The 22,932-nt window shown below is 38.4% G+C and overlaps 1 protein-coding gene across 1 annotated transcript in view; it reads right to left on the reverse strand.

Annotated features, from left to right (window-relative positions):
• Positions 1-22,932, reverse strand: part of DDX10 (DEAD-box helicase 10) — a 269,843-nt gene that overhangs the window by 228,553 nt on the left and 18,358 nt on the right. The window contains exons 6-9 of the mRNA XM_021696556.1: positions 22,482-22,671; positions 18,623-18,749; positions 14,941-15,103; positions 11,740-11,824 (exon numbers count right to left, since the gene is read on the reverse strand). Of these exons, the coding sequence (XP_021552231.1) occupies positions 11,740-11,824; positions 14,941-15,103; positions 18,623-18,749; positions 22,482-22,671 (565 nt within the window). The remainder of the gene's footprint in view (positions 1-11,739; positions 11,825-14,940; positions 15,104-18,622; positions 18,750-22,481; positions 22,672-22,932) is intronic.

Consider the following 22,932-nt stretch of genomic DNA (forward strand, 5'->3'; position numbering starts at 1 on the left):
TTATAATTCTGAGTGACTTTTAAGCTGTACCCCAGGAGAGCCAGATCCTAAGAAACAAATCAACTAAAAAGAATTTTTCTTTTCTTTTTTTTTCTTAAGGACAGAGGGGCAGAGGGAAATGGAGAGAGAGAATCTTAAGCAGGCTCCATGCCCAGCACAGAGCCTGACACGGGGCTCGATCTCACGACCCTGAGATCATGACCTGAGCTGGAATCAAGAGGCAGAAGCTTAAAGGACTAAGCCACTCAGGAGCCCCTAAAAAGAATTTCTTAAATAGCTCTCTACCTATAGAAAAAAGACAATTTCCCATTCAAGCCACAAGAGAATTGTAATATAATTAGTAATTTAAGAAACATGGTACCCAGTACATTAAGGAAATCAAATCATCTTTCTGGGGATTTTATACCTTGGGAGTAACCTTATTTAATGGCGTCAGTTTTAAGAAATGGATCTCTGCTCAAATGAAAAACCAACCTCCAATTCACGTGCTTCTCTTCCTTTACCTAGTAAAATTCTTATTTCATGCTATACCACCAGAATTTCTATTTAAGTGGGCCACAATGCACCCACAGTTACTTGAGCTTTTTGTGCCACCTGCATACAGATTTCCCTGATAACTCAGTGTCAGCCATTGTGTGCAAGCAGGAAGACAAAATGGAATTGGGGGTTTGTGGAATTTTTTTTAAAAGAAACAAAACAAGAAGTATTCTCATCAAACACTCTGTTCAGGGTTCATGCAAATTTTTATATATAAATAAATTATTTAGTGAGAAAGGTGCCAGGCTTAAACTGCGAACACCACAAAGAAATAGAAAAATAGCCCTGTCTTCAGTGATCTAACAATCTAGCCGACTAGAAAACACAAACACACACAAAAGCAAGAGATCCCACAGAACGTCCCCCAAGATGGTACACCACTAAACGTAAAAGGACTACCAGGGGCAATAAATGCCACAAACTCAGAAGTGGAAAGAGACCACTCAGGATCAGCCAGAGAAACACAAACCTGTCAGAGCAGATGGAATCTGAGGAGGACTTTGAAAGTCAATACAAAAAGGGAAATGCTAAGGTCTTCCAAAGGGGGAGAATAGCATGAACAAAGGAGTAGAAACCAGAAAATACAAGGCAAATGTAGATTCACTAAAGATAGGAGAAATGCAACGGAAGCCAGTGTAACTAAATGAACAGCAAAAAAGATTGCCAGAAAGGGACATCAGAGCCTGGTTTTGGAGGACTCTGGACGCCTGTGTCTAGAGAGCTAGAATACCACTGTACGCAAGTACAATTTTATCACTGAACACTGGAGGGGAAAACTGACTGTGTTGACTTACTGTAGGTACCAGAAAGACAGAAGAGCAATTTTCACCTCGTGCTGATTTCACAACTGCACTCCTACACACAAGGTGAAATTCCAGTGTAATATCTTTACAGAAATATCTGTATGTATACATGCGTACACACAGAGAAAAGTATGAAATAAAACCTATCGAAAGTGCTAAAAGTTCTCTTTAATTCATAAATTTAACAAAATTTTAAGGGGCCACTAAATGCCAGGCACTAAAACTGACATAGTTCTGGCTGTCACAGAGCTCACAGACTACTAGGGACAGACAGTAAAACCAGGAACTAACAATGAAGTGGCATGGGTGTGACGGTAGGCATCCAGGAAGCTGTAAAGACACAAGAGAGCGCTACTGAATGTTGTCCAGGAGTCAAGAAAACTGCCCTAAGCAAATGACATCTACGAGCAAAGACCTAAAAAATTAGGAATTAGTCAAACATTAGGGGAGAGTCAAGTTTTCCAGGGAGAAAACGCAGCATTTGAGCAAGTCCAGTAGAAGTTGCACCTTCTTTGTGATTAGCTTTTCTAGGGTTTCTAAATGCATGTGTATTACACAGGGAGAGAAAGGAGTAAAGCTGAACATACATTTACTCCTTTTACTGTTTCATAAATGAGAAACTAATACCAAGTACTTCCTCATTGTATTTCAACACCAACTATTATAATTCAAAATGTTTCGTCATCATTTACTATGAAGAAATATGAATTCAAAGCATTTCCCCTAAGCAGTGTTGGACTAAATCATCTGTGAAGGCAGAAATCACCAGTATATGAAGTAGTGAGGTGACATCCAGAGCAGACAAGGGATCTGAGAGCCTCTCAACCTCCAAAGCCAGTACAGAGGTAAAGAGAAATCTCGAAGGTATCAAAACAGCATCCGCCAAAGCCCTCGGATCTTCAGACTAAGAAGCAGGAATAATAAGCCTAATCATTACATCTATCTTGTCTACCCATTCATCCACCCAGGGATAACCTAGAATAATAGATCAGGAGTCAAGTCACACAAGGGCCATATCCAAACTTTTACAACCATAACAAGCTAAATGACAGATAGATCTGCACAAGGTTAAGACAGAATGCAACACTGAAATTTAAAAGAACAAAATTCCCAAAGGAAAATGGAAAAAATGTCCCAAGTCAAATCCCACAAGGCAAGCATCTATCAAAAAGATCATCACTGGCTACTTTAACTATTCAACATCACACACATCTTTTCCCTGTAACAACATAAAGCACAAATATCTCCCCCACACCAATACCCAAAAATTTCTGGTAAGCTTTCATTTCAGAAATAAAAACGTATCTAAAAAGAAGCCAGAAGCACATTTCTCTTCTTTTCTTTTCTTTTTTCAAATGCTTACAAGGATAGTCTATTTACCCATGAGCTAGCTTTTTATATTTCAAAAGCAATATCCAAGGACTGAGGCTTGGTATAAGTATAAAGAGAAATAAATGTTCTTCACATGATCTACATTCTGGAACTCCATATTAGACAGGTTATTGTAAGAAACATTCTAGGCACCAAATAAGAAGCCCTGAATCTGAAACACAACAAAAAAATCTCATTTTCGCCATCAGTAGTAATACCATGTTACATTTATGTAGCCCGTTAGAATTTAGGAGGAACTTCATTTTACATTAATTTACCAGTCTTTTATATGCAAGCAACTGGTAGAAGAGGCAAATAAATTTCTGGAAAAGACCAGGAAACTATTAAAAAAAAAAATCTAGAAAAAAAACAAAAACCACTGGCTAATCATTATATATCAGAGGCTTTAAACTTCCAGTTCATTACCTTTTTCAGCTCTACCAGGACTCCCTCCAGAAAGAAGGATCCTTAATAGGTTGATCATGATTGTCTGACACCAAGAAGCTTACCTTCACATCCTACAGCTCACTAACATTTCCTAGCTAAACTTGGGAGATCCAGACCACTGACTTCTGGGTCCCAGTGGTAATTCTTCCACTGAAATAACCTCAAAACAAACTCTGGCCAGAGGAAGGAGAAAAAGCCCTGCCGTTCTGACAATAATTTGCCTTCTACCCAATAACCACTAGTCTTCAACGCTCTAATGCCTATTCTCCAACACACCAACTCCACTCTAGCTGAGACTTTAAGTCTCCCTTAAACTTTGTCCATTCAGACTTCCAACTACTGCTGTAGCAAGATCTGGCAGTGTTTACGACTGCCTGGCTATTCTCAGTTCTCCCAGCCTGGTTCTCCAAGTTACAGATCAGGCTGGAAGAGAATCTGCTAGAATAATTCCCTTCTTGTAATTTTAAAAATACGTATGCAAACATATATGAAAATTTTTCTAGGTAGTGAGATGTAGGTGGTATGTTCTGCCAACAACTAGAATCTATATAGTGAATAAACACTATTTTTATAACAAAACACAAGTTATTATGAAGTAGAAAACAAAAAATGTATATGCTTTTTTTTTAAGATTTTATTTATTTATTTAATTGACAGAGAAAGAGAGAGAAACAGTGAGAGAGGGAACACAAGCAGGGGGAGTGGGAGAGGGAGAAGCAGGCTTCCCACCAAGCAGGGAGCCCGATGCGGGGCTCAATCCCAGGACCCTGGAACCATCACCTGAGCCGAAGGCAGTCGCTTAACCGACTGAGCCACCCAGGCGCCCCAAAATGTATATGCTTTAAAATCAACATCTTTTGGGCGCCTGGGTGGCTCAGTCGGTTAAGCGACTGCCTTTGGCTCAGGTCATGACCCTGGGGTCCTGGGATCGAGCCCCACATTGGGCTCCCTGCTCTAAGGGAAGCCTGCTTCTCCCTCTCTGTGTCTCTCTGTCAAATAAATAAATAAAATCTTTTAAAAAAATAAAATAAAATCAACATCTTTTGTGTCATTCTCACTTCACTGAACACATCTTAGTACTACCAATATTAGGGTACTTCCTTATCTCAGCCAGTAAATTTGAGGACATATATGAATGCACGTTTCCTACTTACCATACATTTGTACCTAAAAGCTCCTCACTAAACATTTGTTAACAGATGCAAACAAACCACCAGAGGTTGTATAAGCAGACTGGATTTAGAGTCAAAAGAACTGAACCCAAGCCCCAGCTGTACTATTCATTAGCTTTACAACCGTGGATAAGAAGTCACTTTATCACCATACATTGCATTCTTATTTATAAATTAACAGTTTGAAGGAGACAATCCAGGTCCCTTCAGAATCTAAAGTTCTATACCTGTGATTCTTAACATACGAGTCGTTGTTCACGATATGAGGAGGGACCAGGAGGTGGAGAAACAGAGACAACTCTTGGGCACACTCTGCTATCCCAAATCCTTCTTTCTGTCCCCCTCCCTGCATCTCCTTCTCTCCTCCCTACGCCTTCGCCTTACCTGTGGCAACCAGCCCCACAAGCGCCTGTCACTGAGGACAACAGTGCAGTCAGCCCTGCAGATGCACAGAGACGGCCACAGGACTCAGACTCCAACTGTTTTGTTCCTCCTGCACAATGTGGCACAAAGGACAGCTTATTCTGGGAAAAGGGGGATCTCTGACTCACAGAATATCTAAAGACTCTACACTAGATTGAAGAGAAAAGGACAGACTGGGAAATATTCTGGGAAAAATAAAGTCATGTGTAGCGTAAGATCTTGGAAATACAAGGAGGTTCACCACAAGAGGCTCAACAGTTTGACAAAGTTCACGGTAATTGGAAAGAAATCAAGCTGGCTAACGTTTGTTGCGTGGAAAGCTTCTAACAAACTGATGAAGAATGAGGATTTAGGGAGTTCACAGAGAAAGGGTAGAAATCATTACAGTCTATCAACTCTGTCCCCAGAATTTAAAAAAAAGACTAAAGTAAGTTTTAATACATTAAAAACAAGAAAACACACATAAAAGTAGGGTCTAAAAATTATACTACCTGAAATTACACTTTCTGGAAACTACTGAAAGAGATGATTAACCCCATTTTATAGAAGAAACTGAGGCTTAAAGAGATTAAGAACCGGTCAAAGGGTCCAAAGCCATCGGGTGACAGAGCCAGATCCGAACCTAAATTTCTTGACTTTTAAGGATAATGTTGATCAACTATGGGGTATCTGTCTCTCATAATCCAACTAAAGAAGGAAATGCACCTATTTTTAGTTATCTTCATGACCATGAATGGCAACAAATTTAAATAAAGATACCTACCTTCCTTCTCCCAGCATCTGGCCTCCACGCCTTCTGGAAGCCCCACCTGGGAGTAGCAGCCACTAGATTTCACTAAATGAAAACATCTGGTTTGGGGCACACTGCCAACAACAGGAGTTGTAGAGTCAGAAAGACCCGAGTACAAATCCCAGCCCTGGTATTTCCCGAGGGATCTTAAGACATGTTTTACCTCACCATCCCCGAGAAATCATTTCCTGACAAAACGGCCTCTCCCACAAGACTGATATAAAGACTAAATGAGTTCTTGCATTTGTTCACTCAACAGATATTTGAGTGTTAGAAAGTGAATGGCTAAGCCACAACCTGCTCATTCCCTTAGGGAAGAGGCTCCTCTGGCTGAAAATGAAAAAGTAACGCAGTCAAATCTCCTCATAAATATACTAATGACAGGCCTCCTGGGAAACAAACATGGCATGCGCTAGCATGTGAACCCTCATTGATGAGATGCTAAGAACAGGATGTACCAGGTATGTTTAAAGCTGTGGATGCAAGGGATAGGTCTCTGTAGACAGCGTGTAACTGGGGACACCAATGGCCCATCTGTGGAAGTGATTAACAGCACATACAGATTAGTGACTGTGAGGTCAACCTGGGCCAGAGCCTACCCTGAGGTGTCGAGAATGGCCCTGTGGAGCTATGGTGGAGGTCCCAGACCTCTTACTGCCTACAGATCCTTTACCATTCATTACCTTCCTTTATCCTTGAACCTAACAGGAAAGCTTGATATTAGGCATGGTAGGCAGCTACTAAAATGGCTCCCAAAGATCTGGGCCTTCTTGCATTCACACCTTGTGACCCTCCCCACACTGAATAAGGCTGATTTGTGTAACCACTAGGATACGACAGGTAAGATAAAGTTTGAGTTCCCAGTCTAGGTCACAAAAGACACTGTTGCTCCCACCTTACCCCATCTTACTCTCTCACGTGCTCTCGCTGATGAGGCCAACTACTATGTTATAAAAAGCCCCACAAAAAGAAAAATCACACGAAGGGACCTGTCAGCAAGCAGGTGAATGAGCTTGGCACGGGATCCACCCCCAGTTGGGCCTTCAAGTACCGTGTGACACGTTGACTACAGACCTGTAAGGACCCAGATGAGCTGCACCTGGATTCCGGGAGACAACACACGGTTCTTGCTTTAAGCCACTACACTGTGGGTTAATCTGTTATACTGCAGTAGATTAATTAATTTTAGGTAAGCTCTGATTCATGAGTCTGATGTGAGAAAGTAATTGTGTTATCTCAACTGTCTACTCTGTACCAAGCCCTGTCCTAAGCACTCAGGGTATATCAATTCAGTAGACATATTTCCTTGCCTTTATGGAGCTTACATTCTAGTGAAGAGAAAGGGAAACAATGTAATAAGGAAAAGCTCTAGTATATTTGAAGGTATTAAGTGCTATGGAAAAAAGAAAGTACAGAGTGTGGTGAGGAGGAGTGGTTGGCTCAGGTTAAGAAAGACAGCCATGCCAGTGCTCGAGGAAAAACCATTCCAGCAAAAGAAACATTAACATAAAGGGGCCATAAGGGGGAAAAACATGCCCGGCATGAAGGAGAAAGAGCTCAACTAGTGTGGATCATAGGGACAGTGGGGAATAGAAAGTTAAGGTTGGGCGGAGGCTAAATAATATCGAGTCACTGGCTTTTATTCGGAGTGAAGAAGCAGCCATCAGAGGGCAGACATGATCTGACTTGTGTTTAAAAGGATCACTCTGCCTGCTGTGTTGAGAACAGACAGCAGGAGAGCAAGGGGGAAGCGCCTGGAGCTAACCGACTCCTGAGAAATATCAGCCCACTTATCCACCTCGGTAGCTATCCTGGCCAGATCCCAGCCCAATGCTTCTTGATGCAAAATAAAGAACTGGTTTTGCCCTTTTAAAAAAACTTTAAATTCTAAATGGCAACTAGGCCAAGGCAGAAGGCCATGTAAAGAACCATTATGTACCTAGAAGCAGGCTGAAAACAGGATCTTCGTCAATCTAAGCTAAAGGAATTAAAGAAGCAAGAATTTTCACTAGCAGGGATTGCTCCCATCTCATACCTAAGATATTCAGGGTTAACCCTCAGTAAATTAAGGCTCATGGAAACTGTCTTTTCCATTTTTATTACTTCAATTTACAAAAAAATTAAGGACACTTTTTAAAAATTATCTTTATTATCTATCCCATAAAGTACCAGTATTTTCCAGAAACCATAAATTCTTCAAAGTTATCACAGCAGAAATTTTAACTACTTTGCATCTTCATCTTCACTGTTACTGATCTAAACTCCTGCCGGAGAGTGTGCAATACAAAGAGTTGGCCTCTGCTGCCCCCTAGTGGAACCACATTCTGCTAGCCACATCACTCCCAAAAGTCTGAGCTCAGGCAAGTAAGGCTCGCTGGAATACCACCGGAATTATTTTACAACAGGTGCACATACATAAACTCATCTTTTTTTTTTTAAGTAAGCTCTAGGCCCAACGTGGGGCTTGAACTGACGAACTTGAGATCAAGAGTGGCATGCTCTACCGACTGAGCCAGCCAGGCACTGACTCTCACCTTTTATATTTAAACTCCCAATGGTTATATATGAACAGTTATATAATAACTCACATCTTACGTCCACAGACCTCTACTGCCCAAATAAAAGCATTTAAAAAAAAACAGTGGGGTGAGTGGGGTGCCTGGGTGGCTCAGTCGGTTAAGCATCCAACACTTGATCTCAGCTCGGCTCTTGACCTCAGGGTTGTGAGTTCAAGTGTTGCACACTGGGAGGAGCCTACTTTTAAAAAAATTAATTAAAAACTTTTTTAAAAAGGGGGGAATATCTGATATATGCCTACTTTCCATTCCCAATTTTTTTATTTTCAAATGGGCATTATCTTAAGAAATGGAAAAGCTTGGTTTTATGAGTACCAAAAACTGCAAGCACTAAAGACTGTTTTTACGACAGATGTTGGCGGGGATGTGGAGAAAGGGGAACCCTCCTACACTGTTGGTGGGAATGCAAGCTGGTGCAGCCACTCTGGAAAACAGTATGGAGGGTCCTCAGAAAGTTGAAAACAGAGCTACCATACGACCCAGCAACTGCACTACTGGGTATTTACCCCAAAGATATAAATGTAGTGATCCGAAGGGGCACATGCACCCCAATGTTTATAGCAGCAATGTCCACAATAGCTAAACTATGGAAAGAGCCTAGATGTCCATCAACAGATGAATGGATGAAGAAGATGTGGTATACACACACACACACACACACACACACACACACACACACACACAATGGAATATTATGCAGCCATCAAAAAAAGAAATCTTGTCATTTGCTATGACGTGGATGGAACTAGAGGGTATTATGCTAAGCGAGATAAATTAATCAGAGAAAGATAAGTATCATGATCTCACTGATATGAGGAATTTGAGAAACAAAACAGAGGATCATAGGGGAAGGGAGGGAAAAATGAACAAGATGAAACCAGAGAAGGAGACAAACCATAAGAGACTCTTAATCTCAGGAAACAAACTGAGGGTTGCTGGAGTGGAGGGGGGTGGGAGGGATGGGGTGGCTGGGTGATGGACATTGGGGAGGGTATGTACTATGGTGAGTGCTGTGAATTGTGTAAGACTGATGAATCACAGACCTATACCCCTGAAACAAATATTACATTATATGTTAATTTTTAAAAAAGACTATCATTTTTAAGTACAATGTATCACAGAATACAGCTTGATAAAATTATATTCATATTCCTTGCCTCACCTGTCTCTAAATGAGATCATTTTGTTAAAGGGGTGTGGATGGTTAAGGAAAAAAGACAAAACTTTTCTCAAAACTAAGGATCAAGAGAATTTTTGGTGAATTAATTAAAACAAAGTACCTCAAGACAAGTACCAGAATCACTATTTTCACTCAGCTAAAACACAGTAAGGAAAAAAAGATTCTTCAGACCTTAGCTATTTTGCCACAAAGCACTGAATTCATTTCTCTATATTCATATATTACAGCTCACTTCCACAAGTAAACACTATCTGGCAACCCAGTTTTAATTACAGCATAAACACAGGATTTTAATTAGTTTCAAATTTTAATTTAGCCTTATTCGATTCAATTATCCAGTCTCATGGCCCACGAAACTTTCTAATTATCTGTAAGCCCATTAATGGCAACTTTTAAACTGCAATTTCGCTATTTTTTTATTAAACTGCCCAAGAAAAAATAAGCACTGCATATCCTAAACATTTCCACTGGCTACTCATCTAAGAGTTGATTCAAACATTTTTAATTGGTTACAGGAATCAAACACACTTGTACTTTAAAAACTAATGGCATTAGAAATTACAATAGTTTTTCAAATTAGTATTTTCTCTTCAAACAAAATCGTGATGTTTCTGTAGCTACTCTTCATTGCCAGTCATTAGGACCAATTTAACGTTCACCCTGGTATGTTTGACTATGTAGTATTTTCAACAACCTCTCTGGGAACCAAAAACCCTGAAATAATCCTCTTTGGTGAACTGTTTTCTGATGCAATGAGATGTCCCATCATCTTCATAAAGTAAGAATCACTGGTGTTCTATAGAGTGGCTCAGTCAGTTAAGCATCCACCTTCGGCTCAGGTCATAATCTCCAGGTCCTGGGATCGAGCCCCGCATCAGGCTCCCTGCTCAGCAGAGAGCCTGCTTCTCCCTCTGCCCCTCCCCCTGCTTGTGCACTCTCGCGCTCTCTCTCTCTGACAAATAAATCAAATCAAATAAATAAAGTGTTCTATAAAGAATCCATTTGCCCTGTCTACATCAACACCAAATGGCACAACTAACAAGCCTGTGTGCCCCTGGAGCAGTATGCTCGTGAGAGGCCATGTCCGACGTTACCTAAAATGCAAATGTGTGCACGGATACATGTATAAATTCATACACGCTACACATTTACTGAGGAGCACGAAACAGTGGAGAACATTCATTCCACCAACCACTACCTACCACTTCTGAGTCTCTCACTATGAAAGATAACCCAAACATGTACTCAGATGAAGATCACTGACACACCACCCACCTTCCTATAAAATGGAAAACAAGACCTCTGTTCTGCCCAGGTCCGATTTCCTTAGACTCCATGAGAAACCAAAATGTCACCAGTCTACAGGCAAGTCTGTCTGAAGGTACAATGACGCCATATACAGAACCCACTTCTAACTCCACTTCTTGTTCAAATTATATTGTTAATTGCAATAAAAGCACTTTTGACCCTGAAATACATAAATCCTATTTTTAAATAGCTTTATTTTTCACTATTGTACTATTCGCTCCCTTCACGCTGGACAAAAGAAATGTGCTGGAGTACATTTTGATTATAGCCCATGTTTAATGGCCCACAAGATAAATGTGAATCAAGCATCAAACATGTTATGAAGATTAAAAATGAACAAAAGGAGAGCTCTACTTATTCTCAGGCTACAGAAAGACATGAAAAACCTTCACATCAGCCAAAACATACAACAAAATTCACCAAATACGACCAAAAAAAAAAAAAAATTTTTTTTTTCTACAAAGCCATCCAGAAACTATGGATTCAAAGAAATTTAAAGTAACTACACATTAAAGATATTTACTAGGTAAACAAGGGATAGGGGACACTTGGGGCCACTTACTGGAAGGGACACAGAGCAATCAGAAGAGCAAGCCTACTGGAGAATGACACATATTGCTTGGAAGATGGTTTATATCTTGGGTCTAAAGATCCTGCCATCCCTAGGAAACCATTCAGCTCAAGTTGTGACTTAAAAATCGGAAGTAACTGTTGGACCAGGTAGACCAACAGGTGGTGTCTCTTCCAACATCAAGTATCAATGTCTCACTGACAGCCATGTTATAAATAACTCATCCAGTTCCGATGAGAAAGTAAACGCTACAAGGTAAATCCAAAGAAATAGTCCATCTGTGGCTAACCATAATTACTCATAATGCTACTAGGATTATTTAGATTTTTTCCAATTCTTAACCATTACAAAGGTCAATAAGATGAACATCTTTACTGAAACTTAACCCATCTGTTTTATTAAGATCAGTGTTTCAATGTGGAATGTGAGGCATGAGGAGGGACTCTAAGGCTTCAATAATTATTACCAAATGCTCTCCGGAAAGATGCTAACAGCATCTTAGATGATCAACAGCATACATCTCCCAAATGCAATAGCAAAGAACTGAGTCAGCACACCTACCTGGCAGTTCTACCTGCTCTGTGAATATATGTGTTGGCATCCTCTGGACAATCAAACTGAAGAACCCAATTCACAGCTGGGAAATCTGTAGAGAAGGAATGTCAAGTTAGGAAATCAGTTTCAGGATCTACCCTGCTGTACTATTTTTTTTTTTTTAAAGATTTTATTTATTTGAGAGAGAGAGAATGAGCAGGGGGAGGGGCAGAGGGAGAGGGAGAAGCGGACTCCCTGCTGAGCAGGGAGCCAGATGCGGGCTCCATTCCAGGACCCTGGGATCATGACACAAGCTGAAGGCAGATGCTTAACCTACTGAAGCACCCAGGTGATCCACTCTTTTTATTTTACAGTATCCCCACTTGCCAGGGCTTTCCATCACATCAAACTCATCTGTGAACTTTATTAAAAATAAAATTAATTGCATGAACCAAGAGATAATATCAATCTCCGTTGATAAAGTGTTTGAATATGAAGATTATTTTGTATCTGACACAGAAGAGATTGCTTTGTGTCAGACAAATAATGAAATACCCTGATATTTAATAACCTAAAAGAACCCACTTCTCATGGGCTCCTGGTGAACTACAAAACTTGCTTTTCCCATCCCCATTCAAATTAATGATGTCTTTCTAAGTCCCTTTTCTCATTTCTCAGCAATAATTATTCCGTACACATATTTGGCTACAGAAGTTCTCATTCATTTCCAGACACCCTGTTCTCAGGGTGCTCTCCTTAAAAGCACTACCTTTAATCATCTGTGGATTTTGCTGTGAGGATTTCAAATCAATTTCTGTAACAGAGAAAAGGGGTGAACACTAAAACAAAACAAAACACAATGATGGGGACACAGAAGAGGAATGACAGAGGTAACAAAAGGAAATCTTTGGTAATTTTTCTAAATTTGGTAAAAATTAAGTAGTACAGTGTAAAAGATATCACTTCAAAATATAAAACTAAAAACCAAAAAAAGACTAACAGAAATTTAAGGAGTTGCTTCTGAAGAGCAAAGATGTGTAGAGCCTACCAGGGCTCCTAGCTTTTTACCCATGTGCATGTGATAATTCATTTAAAAAAATAGAATTTAAAAAGTTTTAAAAGGGTACTGGTATATTCTAAAGAAATTCTAGGATGCTTACTTAAGAATAGAGCTTCAGAATATTCATTGCACATTTTTAGAATAAAAAGACTGAAACTTCAATGTTCATTACTCCAGGAATGGGTAAATTCATACCATGAGACACTCTAGAAAACACACTGGATATTTATATGTCAACATGGAAAGACTTGGGGCGCCTGGCTGGCTCACTTAGTAAAACATGTGACTCTTGATCTTGGGATTGTGATCCATCCACGGTAGATACAGAGATTACTTAAAAATAAAATCTTAAAAAAAAAAAAAATGGAAAGACTTCAAAAGCAAGTCCTACACTAGCATATTTAACATTGTTTATGTAAACTTTTTATATACCCAATACTTTATATATCACTTACGAATATGTTCATATAAACTTTTTAAAATAAGCTAGAACAGAGGTTTTTGACATTTTTGTACTATAACTGAAGCCTATGAACCCCTTCTCAGAATGTTTTTATGTGCATAAAGCAAAACATATAGGAAATGATTATAAGCTTTTTTTTTTACTGAAATTTTTGATATAGTAACGTATATGCTTTTTACTAACACATTAGACAACGCAGTTGTGTGTCTAGTAACTACCATAATATCAAAGTGGAACTGAGTGTAAACAATATATGAAAATATCTGCAAAAACTATAAAGTTATTTCAACCTAGAATTCTATTCCCATCCCAACTATCATTCAAGAAGAGGACACGCCATGTAACAACTCAAATTTACCTCCCGTGAGCCCTAACTGAAGAAACTATTAGAGAACGAGATTTATTTTTTTAGATTTTATTTTTAAGCAATCTCTACACCCAGTGTGGGACACAAACCCACAGCCCCAAGACCAAGAGTCACATGCTCCACCAACTGAGCCAGCCAGGCACCCTAGAAAATGAGACTGTAAATTTTTTAAAATAAAATGAGAAAATAAATCAAGAAAGAGAAAGAGATCTGGATAGACGTGTCCTAGGATGACAAATGTGCGTGAAGTTTATGGAGCAGCCAGTCCAGGTAAGAGCTGGAGACAGAGGCTGCAAGAGGGTCTCAAGGAAGAGAGAAACAGACTGCATTTGAACTGTTAGAAAAGTAAGCATGGGACATCTGCTAGGACAGTTGAGAAAAATCAGAACTGGGACCACAAACTAAGCAAATCTTAACTATTAACTTAAAAACACAAAAGTAGATGATTGGAGACAACTGGTACACCATTTCCCTCAGCAGACAATTACATAGCCCAAACAAGGTAAATACAAAATGCTGATTTTACCAGAAGTCTTGGTATAACGCTATAGGCTAGAGAGGTTTAAAAATACGCACACTTAAGACTATACTTTCAGGGATCATTTCTATAGTTTGATAAAAATACGCACACTTGGCTACGGCCTCCAGTCACATAGGAATGAATGGATATGATGTCTGAAATACACTTTAAAATACTCCAAGACAAACAAGGAGACGGGAAGAAAAAGGGGATCATGAAAAAGATGAAAAAGATAGTCACTAAAGCTGGGTAGTACCTATAAGGGTACACTGCACGTATTCTTCGTGTGTGTTTAATCTGCCACGGTCAGTAATATAAGGTAAATGAAAATTCTAAATTACCACCTATTTATTCTCATGTTATATAGTCACATCTCTACTTCCTGTAATTACTTCCATACCCCATCAGCTGTAAAATAGTATCAGTGGCTTCTTGAAAGCTTACATACATTAAGTATGTTTTTAAAATAAAAACATTTGGTGAAGAAATGGACTTCAAATTTTCTTGTTAAGTTGTAATATTTTATCAAGTTTCCAATTTTCAAAGAAACAAGAGTAGTTTTTCCTCCTATCTTTAAACCTTTAATCCTCCTTTGATTTTGTGGGCTCCTCGGGATTCTAGGATTATTTCCATAAACAATAAGCACAAAAGATGAAAATATGACCAAAATTTTCAGTGATATAGCCTTAATTCAATTTACTTGTTTTTCTAAGAGAGAAGGACCAATTATTTGAGTGAAACTATGAATTCCCAAATCCATCCATTTATAAGCAAATTCGATCACCCACAATCCCAGGATATTTTCTCTAAGCTCTTACCCAGCCCCCTGGCAGCAATATCAGTAGCAAAGAGCACAGCAGCTCTCTTGCGGACAAAGTCGTTGTAGACTTCCATCCTTCTCATCTGCTGCTGGCGGCCGTGCAGGGCAAGGATAGAGATGCCAGGACGTAGCCGGCAGAACACTCGGTACAGATACTGAACCTAGGCATGAACAGAAAAAGGAGTTTGGTACTTCGGGACAGCAGCAGCACAGCAAGCCATATTATTATGAGATGAACAGCAAAAATGCTTTAAGGAGCACAAGTTTCACCAATTAAAAAATGTGGAGCAGAAAGGGAAATGTAGTCTAGAGTTGAGGTCTTCAAGCACTTCTTACTCACATTATTTCCTATGAGAATTTTTTTAAAAATAGGCTCCCCTTACATTTTCAACTTGATAGCTGACATTTTTCCAAATGTATTTAGTTGCAAAAACTGTAATTTCTGATATATTATAAATGCTGAGAATTTAAAATAAACTTCTTTTACATGTATCCAATAGATTCTACGTAGCAGAGCAATTTGATACCCACAATCATTTTTAAAATAGGTAAAAATAATGAAGGCCATGCCTGTGTGAAAGAAGGCCTCTCAACTTTGCTGTGAACCTAAAACCGCTACAAAAAAAGTAAGTCCTTAAGAAATAATTAAAGACAAAATAAACTCAGGAGAAAGAAATTTTGCCTTTCTTTTCCTCCTTGAACTCTTAGGTCAATTTTCTGACCCCACAGAATTTTATCTTAATAGTTTTATGCTTCAATGTCTTTTGATAATCTTATCAATATTTACAACTTTCTACAACAAAACAATGAATATCAGTTTTAATTTCTAATTTCCAGTGGCCATAAAGCTATTAAAAATTCTCAGACTAAGCTATTACTTCATTAGTACAGAACTGACCAGAACAAGAACTGTTAGAATTTGATAATAAGCAAAACAAAGGAGGCGCCTGGGGGGCTCAGTCTGTTAAGCGTCTGCCTTTGGCTCAGGTCATGATCTCAGGGTCATGGGATCATGCCCCGCGCTGGGCTCCCTGCTCAGTGGGGAGTCTGCTTCTCCCTCTCCTTCTGCCCCCCCCAACTCCCGTGTGCTCTCTAAATACTCTTTTTTTAAAAAAGGGCAAAACAAAAAGAACTAATAAACATAATGATTTTGTTATACAACATTGGATGTTATTAAATCTCTTCTTATACAGAAGTAAATGGAGCTGATTGTTAGCTTTATTTCTCCTTAGTTTACATATTAATAAATGAATACTACTAATTGGTAGACTGAGGCAGAGTACCGCATTATTTTATTCCTATTTTCTCTTTCTAATATGCACGTTAAGAAGAATCTCTTCACGAAAGTACAGAAGATGTACTGGAAGGAACCATGGTGCACTGCTGGTGGGAATGCAAAGTGGTGCAGCCATTATGGAAAACAGTATGACAGTTCCTCAAAAAATTAAAAACAGAAATACTGTATGATCCAGCAATTCCACTACTGGCTCTTCACCCAAAGTAAACAAAAATACTAATTCAAAAAGATATATGCACCCCTATGTTTACTGCAGCATTGTTTACAACAGCCAAGACCGGGAAGCCAACAGTGTCCATGCAGAGATGAATGGATAAAGAACAGGTGATACATATATAACGGAATATTATTCAGCCATAAAAAAGAATGAAACCTTACCATTTGCAATAACATGGATCTAGAAGGTATAATGCTAAGTGAAATAAGTCAGAGAAAGACAAATACCATATGATTTCACTCACATGTGGAATTTAAGAAAACAAGTGAACAAAGGCAAAAACAAACCAAAAAACAGATGCTTTAAATATAGAGAACTAGTGGTTGCCAGGGGGAAGGTGGGTGAAGCAGGTGAAAGGGATTAAGTACACTTATCATGGTGAGCACTGAATAATATACAGAATTACTGAACCACCTATTACACACCTGAAACTAATATAATACTATATGTAAAATTATACTGGAATTTAAAAAATAAGCTTAAAAAAAAGAAAATGTACTGGAAATAACCTTAACTCTCTGAACTCCTGTATTTCAAAATGATGATAAATAAAATTTCTAGTAATCCATCAGCTAATAAGTCCATTAAGTCTCCTTACAAACTGTGTTAAAAGAATGGTAAGCCAACTGAACTGCAAAACACCTGTTACCTGTCCTTAGAGCCATTCACTTTCTGAAGAGCAATGCCCCTGGTGCCAGGAAGATTCTCAGGTCCTGAGACAATGCACCAGTAAGATTACAGATGGATGGACTCATGCCTTTCTTTTATGGTTTTAAAAGGGCTACCATGAAAAGGGGAGAAGGGAGAGGTGACCCTGCAGGTGACAGATACACTTTCAGGCAAACCAATCTCAAAAAAAAATGCATATGCAAACCTAGGAAGTATGAACTGGGTCCATGAAAATTTTCTGCAGTTTGCATCTCCTGAATCAAAACTGACCTTGAATTCTTGCTCTTGAAAAAACTCGCTAAGGTGGATGATTTTCCAAGATCATTCTGGCTAGAATGTGCAATAACTATAGGAAAGAAAGTGTGGGAATGAAGAGACCAGCCACAAGTAACAGAAAGTTAAGCATGGCTTAGATTCAGTTATAGCATGAGGTGTGGTGAGAGGTGGTAGAGCTAATGAGAGTTATCAATATATTGACAATGAGATGAAGACAGGCAACAATTAAGGATTCAGTCATTTGAGATGGGGAAGAGATGGGAGGCAGTAGATCTTCAGGATATGAAATCTTAAATTGCTTTTCTTATTTTAAACTTGAGATGCCCTCAAGACACTCAAATGGAAATCTCTAGTATTCAAGTGGATACACAAATCTGGGGTTCAGGAGAGTGGTCAGGGCTTGAGATGTCGATGTGGCAGGTGTTAGAACATAGATGGCATTTAAAGCCATGGAAATGAAGAGGTTTCCTAAAAACAGTAAAGACAGAAAAAGGACAGAATACAACAGACAGACCACTACTTATCTTTCCCATAAGCTGGAGGGAAACTTACTCGCATACTTACCATGTTAAGTATTCAAAAAGCTATAAATCTAGAATCTACCTACTATATGCCAACAACTATATATCCTCAGGTAATCTGAAATATAGAGAGGAAAGTGACATAAAAATCACTCAAGGCCCCTTCTCTTTAAGGGAAGAGACTAAGTTTTCTTATTTATCACTGAATCCTTTATTCACAGCAAATGGCTAGTGTTAAACAAGTGAGTTAATTTAACTAAAGACATATACACTATAGGAGGATGGGGGAAATCGCTAATTATAACAAGGGGATCCGGAGTATCACAGAAGGACCTTCCGATGTAACATTTGAGCTTAGCCTTAAAGGACATTCAACACTCCCTCAGCATTAGTGTAAAGGAATGCAGGGAGGGCATTCCAGAGATCATCATGATCAAGGACATCAAAGCATGGAAATAAATGGCATATTCAGTTCAGGATTCATGAAGGGTAAGTGTCAGATTATAAAGACCTGTGGTTAGTCTAGCCATTCAATGGTTTGTTCTACTAGTATTCACTGAGGGATACCATGCCTATTTATCATATTCCTCACCACATCTAGCATTGTATTTATGAGAACAGAAGAAAGTGCTACTTATCTAACTGAAATCTGCTATTATAAAAGGAATGATTCAACATGAATTACTTAATCATTTAGTACCTCTTTACAACTGGAGAAAAATACAATACTTTTCTTCTTCAGGTGGCTTCTCAAAAAGGAATATAATACACTTATTTTTTGGTGCAGCTCACAAACTATGTAGTTCTGTTCCAAAGTGGCAGGGGTGCTTATGGAAATAAGAGAAGGAAAAACGTTAAAAATATGCCACATTGGTTAGCTTTGAAATCCAGACCCCACCAAAAAAAAAAAAGAAAGAAAGAAAAGAAAAATATTAACAGCAGTATGCCTTTCCAACAAATTTCTCATACACATACATATACTGTGAAAGAAAACTTTTTAGAATTAGAAATAGAATCAGATTATCACAATTTCGCAAATCCTAACGAAATAATGGATCTAGGAAATAATCATCACTGGCTGCTAAAACTTTAAGACTAAAAAGCTATCATTCCTGCCATAAAGGGGTTGTTTGTATCAGATTAATACTTTGGTGGCCTACAGCACTAACTCTAAAGGCTGGATTAAGTATAAAACAAAAAACAGAAGGCATCAGACAGCAACCAAGGCAGCTAGTACTTGAAGTACTGAAAAAGAAAACAGACAAGCCCTGAGGCAAGCCCCATATTAATTTCCACTTTTCCCTCAAAGCATCTGCTGATTTGCAAAACAGAGTAGAGCTGAGTAGCAACCTTAGGCCTAAATATGGTAGTCCAAGATCCTAGATAGAAGGAGCCACAAAACACTGAATCTTAAATTCTTTATACAATTTTCCCATGAGAAGTGTGACAACTCCTAAACTAAGCTAAACACACACACACAGCAAAATGAAAACAAGCAAAAAGCAACAACTGGGAAGCTCAGAGCTGAGCAGAGACCCTGGCAATCTCAAGGCTATGAAGTTCAGAGCCTGCCAGGATGGAAGGGCTCTGCTAAATACCCACACCTTTCAGCTGAGACCTCCGGAAGGGCAATACCCCAGCCAGGACTCAAGCAGAACAAACACAGAACAGAAACAGAACAGCCCCAGAGTCTGAAAGCCAGGGTAGCCCAGATCAAGGTCATCTGTCCTTACAACATCTACCTGCCACCAAAAAAAAAAAAATCATTCACGATTTCACTAAGAATCAAAGATAAGAAAATCTTAAACAATACACAATATCTTCAAAGGAACAAGGAAACTGTCAGCTAACTCTGATATAACAGAAGTTAGAACAATAGAAAGGTATCTTTGAAAAATAAACATGCCAAGATATCCTTCAAAAATAAAGAATAAAAAGGTTCTCAGGAAAGTCAAAACAGAATTTTTCCACTAGTAAACCTGAACTAAAAATAAAAGGAAATTCTTTTTAGCACAAGAAATAAAAATATCATAAAGAATAACTATTTGGATAAATCTAAATAAATACTGGTTTCAAAAAGTAGTAACAGTTTATGGAGTTTAAAATGTATGAAATTAATATACTTCACAATGAAGGCACAATGGAAAGGGGTAGAGACTTAAATAATATGGTAAGTTATAGATCAATGAACTAAATCCTCTAGTTGCAAAGCAATTATCATACCTGGTAACAGAACCATATGTTGCTTACAAAGTCAAATCTAAAATATAAGGGCGTATATAATGTAAAGCGTAAATGAACAGAGGATTCACCATGCAAAGATCAACCAAAAGAAAGTTGCTATAGGGAGACTAATATCAAACTAGACTTCAAGGCAAAAAGTATTAGTACAGATAAAGAGCAACATTTCATTATGATTAATGATGCTAATAGGAAATGTAATATTAAATTTGTATGTACCTAATAACATAAGCTCAAATATCCATCTCAAATTTGAAATGGTTCATAATTTACCAAAGAATTCAACTTATATTCACTGTAAAACACAGCAAGTTACAATGATCCAAATACAATTTTTTCTCAAAAAAAAAATTTTTTTTCATTAGAAGCACCATTTCACTACAATAGCAATATAAAGAAAACATACTGGTATACTTTTTCTAAGTATACTCTGATACACAACTTCAGAAAGACCTAACTTTTAAATTACTTTTCTGGTCCTTCATGATTTGAAAGCAGATATTCTATAATGTCTTAAAAATATTCTTGATTATGATTTTCCCATGGTGTATTAACCGAATTAATGGCTGGAGAAGAAACTCCAATAATGACATGAGACAAAATTCACAACAGCATCTGCTTTTTGTAGCACTCTGGTGAACCGGAGATTAGAGAGAGCCACGGTCATTACCATACAGGCCACCATTGTCAATTATGTCACTGAAGACATGGTTTCTGAAAGCCCCATCTTTTATAACAATCATTTATGGGGGCACCTGGGTGGCTCAGTCGGTTAAGTGTCTGATTCTTAGTTTTGGCTCAGGTCATGATCTCAAGGATCTCAGGGTCATGAGATCGAGCCCTGCATGACACACCACACACAGCATAGAGTCTGCTTGAGATTCTCTCCCTCTACCCCTCTCCCCACTCATGTGCAGGCCCTCTCTCCTCCTCTCTCTCTCTCAAACAAATAAAATCTTTTAAAAAAGCATTTATGAAATACAGTATTTGCATTCAGATTTTCCTAACTCTGATCTATAAATAATAACCCATTGTTATCTACAGAAATTGGAAACAGGGATACTATATACAATTACCTTAAATTATGCACAGTTTTAGAGACTACCTAGTGACTGAAAAATTCGTGCCTGGTAAAAACACTAGAGAATCTTGAAAACAGGCAGAAAGCAAACAGCAAAAAGAACAAAGAAGAAAATCTAAAGACCCAGACAATCTTTAGATTATTAATTGTACCAAGAATTTCAATAGCTATCTCAATACAACCTTACAAACAAGGACCACTGTCTCCACCACATTAAGCTAAGGAGGAAACTACCTCAAGAATCTCTTCCTATGCCATTCCTGAGTTCTTGATAACCAAAGGTACCAGTATTCAGACTCCTCAAAGTTCATCCATTAAGATCACCTAGAAGCGGGGCACTTGGGTGGGTCAGTCGTTAAGTGTCTGCCTTCGGCTCAGGTCATGATCCCAGGGTCCTGGGGTCGAGCCCCGCATCAGGCTCCCTGCTCAGCGGGAAGCCTACTTCTCCCTCTCCCACTCCCCCTGCTTGTTTCCTCCTCTCGCTTTGTATCTCTATGTCAAATAAATAAATAAAATCTTAAAAAAAAAAAAAAATCACCTAGAAGCATGGAGTCGGGCCTCCTCTAAGACCTTCTTTAATCCTAGACATCTAGTAGCTGAACAAAGTCAATGTGGGCCTCAAGGCCCATATCCTCAGTATTTAAAAACTTTCCAAGAGGATAACCCATCATTTTCCCCAATCTATTTCTTTTTAGACTAACATTTCATAGGAAGAAATAGAAGTTAAGATAGAAATAATGGTAGGGTTGAATCCATATAGAGATCTTCAACACAGATTCTACTTATGTCCACCAGAAAATATTTCTGCAAGTCAAGTATGTCCACAATCTACAATGATTCATACCAAACATACATACACAAACTTCCACTTGTTGTATCAAAATACTCTTTAAAACCCATTTCCCCCAACCCACTTCCCACACAGCCACACAAACCCACTGCCCCTCAGTTTATGCTGGGGTAGTTATTAATAAATACCTGTTAACATCTTATGGAAGGCTATTTGTTCCCCAGACCACATTGTGAAAAAGACTGCACTAGAGTATTCCCACATTTAAAGGTGCATCAAATATTTAAATAATTTTAACTAACATATTTTACTATGCTTCCCATATCTCCTAACACATAAAATGATGTCTAATTTCCTAAAAAATAGTATTAATTTAAAATGTTGAATTCTTATACTAAAAAGAACATTGTTTTGATTAAATCAAATACAGCTTCAAATAGTACATACCTGTATTTTGCTTTTTCATGAACCCACACATACTCAGGGTTTTTCAAACTTAGGCGTGCAAGGTCCTTTACAGACTTGGTTTGTGTAGCTGAGAAAAGTAAAGTCTGCCGTTTCTTGGGAAGATTTTCAATAATAGCATTCACGGTATCAGCAAAGCCCATATCCAAGATTCTATCTGCTTCATCAAGAACTAAAAAGAGAAAATTCACAGTGAACTACAACATTTAAAATATACATTAAGCTAAATCTAATCTAGTATCCTGGACTGGATCCTAGAAGAGAAAAAAAGGGCATTAGTGGAAAAACTGGTGAAATCCAAAAAGGTCTGGAATTTATATAATGGACCAATGTTAATCTTCATTTTGATAAAAGTACTACAGTTGTGTAAGGTGTTACCCTAGGGGAAACTGGGGGAGGGGTATAAAGGAACTCCCTATACTATCACTGCAAT

This window comes from Neomonachus schauinslandi, chromosome 11, assembly GCF_002201575.2.
Source record: "Neomonachus schauinslandi chromosome 11, ASM220157v2, whole genome shotgun sequence".
In the NCBI taxonomy this organism is placed as follows: Eukaryota; Metazoa; Chordata; class Mammalia; order Carnivora; family Phocidae; genus Neomonachus; species Neomonachus schauinslandi.